Source organism: Pyrus communis, chromosome 9 (genome assembly GCF_041283825.1).
Source record: "Pyrus communis isolate YQ-2024b chromosome 9, ASM4128382v1, whole genome shotgun sequence".
NCBI lineage: Eukaryota > Viridiplantae > Streptophyta > Magnoliopsida > Rosales > Rosaceae > Pyrus > Pyrus communis.
This window is the reverse complement of record NC_142573.1, coordinates 21,221,700-21,228,777: the sequence shown is the minus strand read 5'-3', so window position 1 is coordinate 21,228,777 and position 7,078 is coordinate 21,221,700. Positions and strand designations below refer to the sequence as shown.

Sequence of the window (7,078 nt, the reverse complement as noted above, 5' to 3'; positions counted from 1 at the left end):
TCTTTGTTCTCTTTAACTTTTTACTAAATTTTTTAAATCTCATATATTTTGTTCACCAAATTCCCAATCCATTCTTCTCATTTTTTGTTTGAAAATTCCCAATCTATTTTTTATTGACTTGGGGTGATGCTAGAGATAGCGTCTACTTGAGCCATATTTTGAGACCGCATGATTATATAGCAATTAATGGTTAGACTACTTCTTTAAAGCACTAAAGAATGCATTCAATCATCAATGAGCCCACATTATGTGGTCTCCAAAATATGGTCTAAAAACATAGTATTCATAGCATTTTTTTCATTGACTTGATATTGAAAGGTTAATTTCTCTTAATCCTCTTTATTTTTTGATTAATTACTTTTTGTATTGACTTGAGAATGGAAGTTTAACTTCAACATAAAAAAAACATTTAGAGCCTCAAAAAATTTAATTAGCTCACAACTCCAACCATGTATTATACTCTCTCGTAAATACTATCTATTTATTTAGGAAATTGTTATTGGTACTCCACAAATCTCATTTACACTCCCACCAGTGTATTTTTCTTTCAAGATATAGAAAGTTTAAGTGCAAAATGAGAATTTCGCTGTGCTAATAACAATTCCTTCGTTTTATTCTTTAACATTTATGTGAGGCCTCTCCTCATCTAGAATCCTGACTCTGCCACAGTTAGTGTACCACATGCTGTGATAAATGATACACACACACACATCCTTGCCACGTCAAATAGTACACCATGTGGTTAAAAAAATATGACCTCCTAGCGTTTTTCATAACCGATGTAGTAAAAATATATGATTACATTCATACGTAAGTATCCAAAACCACTCATTTAAAAACCCCACCAAAAGCACCAATTGAAACATCATTTTTCTACAAATTAAAGAAAAAAAAAAGTAAAAAGTATTGTGACTCATGTCACATTTTTCCTTCCGATCCGTTCCACTTGTAAGATAGTGCAATGGTTAAATGCCATACAGTTATTTCTGTCTCTTCTCTCTCAAATCTTTTACCGGTGTTAGGTGAGTCTGGTGGGCTCTCTCCTCCTTATAAAACCCCACTTAGCCGCTATTCTTGTCTTGCGCCTCTTCTTTCTTCCATTACAAACACACTTTAAACTTTCCACTTCGTCTTTTTTTTTATCCCCTCTTCTTTGGCTCCCACCAACCACAAAAAAGAAAAAAAAAAAAAAAAGATCTATATCGTATATTGTCCGAAAACAAAGCAAATAACCAAGATGCCAGCCGATAGCTTATCAGTTTCCGGCCACGGCCAAACTATTTGTGTCACCGGAGCTGGAGGCTTCATTGCTTCATGGATGGTGAAGCTATTGCTAGAAAGAGGCTACACTGTTAAAGGAACCTTGAGAAACCCAGGTAAATAATTATGTACAAATCATTAACACCTTTTAGGCCTTTGTTTCTCTATCTGTTTCCCCAAATCCAATATTAAATGCTTACACTCCTTTGACAGATAGTCGGACGTGTTTTTTCTACGTTGTTAACTTGAATTATGTTTGCATGCATAATTCTTATTTCAAACCATTCAATAGATTTGAGACAAGTTTATTCGTTTCTTGTATTTATATAGCTTTTATTTTATGGTTTTTAATATGGGTTTTGGTTGTAGATGACCCCAAAAATGCTCATTTGAGGGAGCTTGAAGGAGCTACAGAGAGACTAAGTTTGTGCAAAGCTGATCTCCTTGATTATGAGAGCCTCAAAGAAGCCATTAACGGCAGTGATGGAGTTTTTCACACAGCGTCACCTGTCACGGATGATCCAGTGAGCCTTCTTTTTCCCTTACTTTCGCTTTTGGTTTCTGTTTGGTTGCTGAGAAAATACTGGAAAATGTGCGCGCTTTTTCTCTTTAGTCTTTTACCACACCAAACCCATACGTTCCTAATCTTCACTAACTGATCGCCTTGTGGATCCTTCAACCGTAAGTATTACGACTTGAAACCCAATCAAACGAGAGACTATAGTTCGTACCGTTATCATAGTGTTTTAAGTCAATAATACCATATTATGTTAAAGAGATTTACACGTAATATATTGTTATTGATTCAGAACGCCAGAATGACCATGCCTTCATTTTAATTGTCATACTTCACTGTACAAGTTGTTAACAAAAAAAAAAAAAAAAAAAAAAAAAAAAACGAGAAAAAAAAAAAAAATTATGCAATCCAAAAATTAGTAGTAATTAGTTTGACTGGCCTAATATGTATATACAGGAACAAATGGTGGAGCCGGCGGTGAACGGAACCAAGAATGTGATTCAAGCAGCGGCCCAAGCCAAGGTGAAACGGGTGGTCTTCACATCGTCAATTGGTGCGGTGTACATGGACCCCTCCAGGGGTCCTGAAGTGGTGGTCGACGAGTCTTGTTGGAGTGATCTTGAATTTTGCAAGAACACCAAGGTCAGGACAATCATAATTGTATATAATTTCTTTTCTCATTAACACAAAAATCACTTATTTATATTAATCATATTCATCAATAAAGTGCTAATTATTTCTTTTATCCATAATACATGCTCAATGGTAGGCAATGATATTTGATGTACTCAAACAAACATGAGTTGCTTATTTTGTCTAGGAAATTATTGGACCACATATGGAACTAATTTTTTTTTTAACAAACGATATTATCTACACTAAGGAAGTGAGAGATTGGGTTAAGCCTCATAATAGGCTAGCAATAATATAGTTTAAATTCGTCTTTGACAATAATCGAACTTAAGATCTCTCACTTACAAGTGAAGAATACCATTAGATTGTAGTACTAAGTGACATATGAAACTAATTTTTTGATACAAGAGCTAAAGTTTAGCTAGGTTATATATATATATATATATATTTTTTTTTTCTTTTTTTTTTTTTTTGCCCACTAGGTTATATTTTCTTGAGTAGAATATTAGATAGAACACAGCAGAATATGTTATTTGTTGTTGCTTTTCAAATTATTTTTGTAAAATATATAAATAATTTCTAAAGGTCACCAAAAAATAAGTGAAAATATACACATACATACCGATCAAAAGTTGGAAAACAATCAACGAATAGTTAGAAATATTTTTGGTCAATTGGATGCATGAATATAGACTTGGCTGAACATGCAAAATGAACTAATCCTAAACCCAGAACAACCCAAAGTAACCTACTCTGTTAGCAAATATAAAACAAACAATTTGGAAAGAAAAATCAATAGAAAAACCCATTATAAAAGATTACTTTGATAGTTCTCTCCTTCCGTGATAGACCTTCTCTCCTTTTGTGAGAGTTTACTTTCCCCTTTTGGTGAGGATCTTCCGTGATAGACCTTCTCTCCTTTTGTTCACTACCACCACCTTCTCACTGTCTCTGTCTTTACCGGTAGTGTTGTTCGTGGATTGCCACGAACTTCATCCTCATCATTGGCTTCTTCCGCTTCGTTGCTACCTATCCTTCCTTTATGGCTATGCTAGGGAAGGAAATCGAGGTGAGATGCTGCACTTGATTTGGCGTTGCTTGGTTGTGGACAGGGAATTGGTCGGATCGAGACTGAGGGCGTATGTTGAAGAATTTTCTGGTGACTGTCACCTCTTCTGTGCGTTTTGGGCTTCAACTACTGGTTGGCCCTTTGTAATTCGTCTTTTTCGGCTCGTGTTTTGCTTGTTTCTGTGTACTATTTGGGCCTTGGCTTTGTATTTGTGTATCTTTTAGTTTGTTTAATAGTAGAAGCTTTTTTCCAAAAAAAAAAAAATAAAAAAAAATAAAAAAAAATTACTTTGATAAATTAAAAATGAATTAAAAAATATTTATTAAATTACAGAACTGGTACTGCTATGGGAAAGCAGTGGCAGAGCAGGCAGCATGGGAGGAGGCCAAAGAGAAAGGGGTGGACTTGGCGGTGGTGAACCCAGTGCTGGTGCTCGGACCACTTCTACAACCAACTGTCAATGCCAGCATCATTCACATCCTCAAGTACCTGACTGGCTCGACCAAGACTTATGCCAATTCAGTTCAGGCCTATGTGCATGTTAGGGATGTCGCACTGGCTCACATTTTGGTCTATGAGACACCCTCTGTCTCTGGCAGATACCTTTGTGCTGAGAGTGTGCTCCACCGTGGTGACGTCGTGGAAATCTTGACCAAATTCTTCCCGGAATACCCTATTCCCAACAAGTAAGTGCAACATCATTGTCCTTAATTATCAATATTTTTTCAAACCCTTTTACTGAGTATACCAGTAATTTTTCTTGTTTTTATCATTGTTATTAATGTTATTGTTAGGTTTGGTTTTTGTATAACAATAAGATGTCTGCTTGGTTTTTGTTAAAATTAAATGTTAATTGCAGTCGTTATTATGCATACGTAAACGACTTTTAAGTCATTGATTTAACGTGGGACGGGTGGACGACAATGACTAGCAAACTAAGCACTTTTCTAATTAAGTTGACGGTGCTTTTTATATACTCTATGATTTCGATTAACATTACGGATTGTTTATGGGCAGTAACAAGGACATGATTCCTGTACCGACTAAGACCATGCAATCAACAGAAAAGAGAAATTGAACCTAACAGAACTACTTGTAATTGTAGTGACGACGACCATAAGCCATACCAGATCATAAATGTTTAGGCTTTACTTTTGAGTAATTTCTGAGCATGCTACAAATAGACATTCAACTTCACAATTTAGGGTTTTTATCTCCGCCAACACATAATGATATGAATTTTTCTTTACCTCTAATTTTATTTATTTTTTATTTATTTTATTTTTTGCTGAGAAAATAAATTTAAAATCATAGGATTAGTTTATGATTTGATGCAAGACACAGGGCCATCTTTGAGAATTCGACTTTAAAGTTTCACTTGAACATATAACATTATTATATAATAAAATTGAAAAACATATCGTTTTTAGGATGTTATTACTGGCACACAAAATATCTCATTGTACTTTAAATATTTATATTTAGATAGGAAAAAAATTACACTTATAAGAGGTGCATAATGAGATTTTAAAGTGCCAACAAAAATAATTTTTTTTAAAAAAAAATATAGAACATTATTACATAATATTAGATACAAAAATTTTGGAGGCCTCTTAACCCTGCGCAACTGCACTTTTTGCTCTCTCCTCAACGCCCCCTTTGACATAACATGTGTAAGCTTTTGATTCCTCGAGTCCTGTTGTGGTGTGGGGCAGTAGTAGGTATACTAACATCGACATGTAGGTATACTAACATCGACATGTCTACACTAAGGACTCGGCATATTGAAAATTTGAACCCCCAAAAAGTTGAAACCGTGATGGATAAAAATACTTGTGGAGCTAATGAATCCTTACCTACTACAATGCTCCACCTCACGCTGACATTATCTTTAGTTTTTGTTTTCTTTTGCAACATGTCACTGTCTTTACCTAACAATAATCCATTTTTTAAGTCTGTGAAAAGTTAGGGAGAATAAATATGTATATTTAATATTATAAATTAAATAATATAAAAATTGATGATTTGATTATTATTTGAGTATTGATTAACGTGATTATTTTTTAGCAGTGATACATCACTTAGTTTGTAATTTAGTCTACAAATTTAGTCTTCATAAATTACTCTTTAGGTGTGCATGCAACTTCATGGAATACAGAATTAGATCCTCTCCAGATCTCCTCACTGGGAATCCGGAGGATCAATTAATACCAACCGCTCATCAAAGATCGTGCGGCTATAATTAAATGTTTTTTATATTTTCAAAAGTAAAGCAGTTTGCGTGAAAAATATATAAAACAAAAAATAAAAAAATTGTGGCCGCACGATCTTTGATGAACGGTTGTTATTATTGATCCCTAGGATCTCTAGTGAGAGGATCCGGAAAGGATCTAATTCCATGGAATACAACATTAAGTGCTCTCAATGATGTTAGGAGTATGGGTAGTGCATTTCACACATTCTTTTCCACCTTTCAAACATTCTTGTTAAATTTTATCTATTATTATTTTTTTCAATTTCTTCGATCCGATGGTTGAAAATAGAGAGGAGTGCATGAGAAGTAAAAATGAATATGTAGATAGTATAACCCTAGAAATATAGATGCTAATATTCCAACATTATTACTGGGTCCCAGTTGAGGAAATGAAGTGGGTAAACAAAAATTCAGGAAATAATACTTAGTCTTGAAGACTAATTATTCCTACTCATTGGTTTCCTTGTTTTATATATTTTGTGGAGTATATGTCTAAGGCAGTGATTATTGCCGTATTAAATTACTAGTTGATAGTCGCTCCCACCCGTGACATATATATTTGCATTTTTTTAGTTTATAACTTGGTCTTTTTTATTGTATGATTAAATTAATATGTCGCACATATACTTTGCAGGTGTAAAGATAATGGGAAACCCAAAGTAGAACCATACAAGTTCACAAACCAGAAACTACGAGACTTAGGGTTGGAGTTCACACCAGTCAAACAAGCCCTATATGAAACTGTCAAGAGCTTGCAGGAGAAGGGTCACCTTCCAGTCCATACAAAACAAGAACAAGATTCCATTAAAATTCAGTCTTAACTTATACTTGTAGGATAAAAAATAAAAAAGAAGAATATATGAATATGTGCAGCCCTTAATCGTTTGTTTGTATGAACACTTATCTTATTTTGGTGTCTGTATGAATGCTGCGATGGTATTGTAAAACCAGTTTAATTATAGTACGTAGATGGCATGGTTTTCAGGGAGGATGTTGTTTGCAGTCCCATTTCTCTGAGGACAAATGCTATTTTTTTTTATAATGAAGACAATAACATCTTAAGCAAACGAATCTTTATCTTTGGAAACGGTTAATTTTCTGACTTCCTTTCACAATTTCCCACTAATTATGGATTTGCATGGAGCTTAGCAAAACCATTCCCTTAATAAGCAAAAGGTCGATACTGGTTAGGAAGATCTACCATTTAATATGCAACATATTATTGAGTACTATTACTTTTTTGATACGAGACAATTGTATTTGTTCTAACAACGCTTACTTCATCCTATCATCAGTGAGAACATTTCTTTTGGTTAAGCAACATGCAAATCTATTTGCAACTTCT

The 7,078-nt window shown here is 34.2% G+C and overlaps 1 protein-coding gene across 1 annotated transcript; it reads left to right on the top strand.

The window, feature by feature from the left end:
* The first annotated feature begins 1,076 nt into the window (after nucleotides 1-1,076).
* LOC137740939 (cinnamoyl-CoA reductase 1) lies at nucleotides 1,077-6,804 on the top strand. The gene is made up of 5 exons (XM_068480744.2): nucleotides 1,077-1,376; nucleotides 1,630-1,784; nucleotides 2,234-2,419; nucleotides 3,813-4,165; nucleotides 6,368-6,804. Exons 1-5 carry the CDS (start codon nucleotides 1,238-1,240, stop codon nucleotides 6,552-6,554), a joined length of 1,020 nt encoding a protein of 339 aa, XP_068336845.2. The 5' UTR covers nucleotides 1,077-1,237; the 3' UTR covers nucleotides 6,555-6,804.
* The last annotated feature ends 274 nt before the right edge of the window (nucleotides 6,805-7,078 follow it).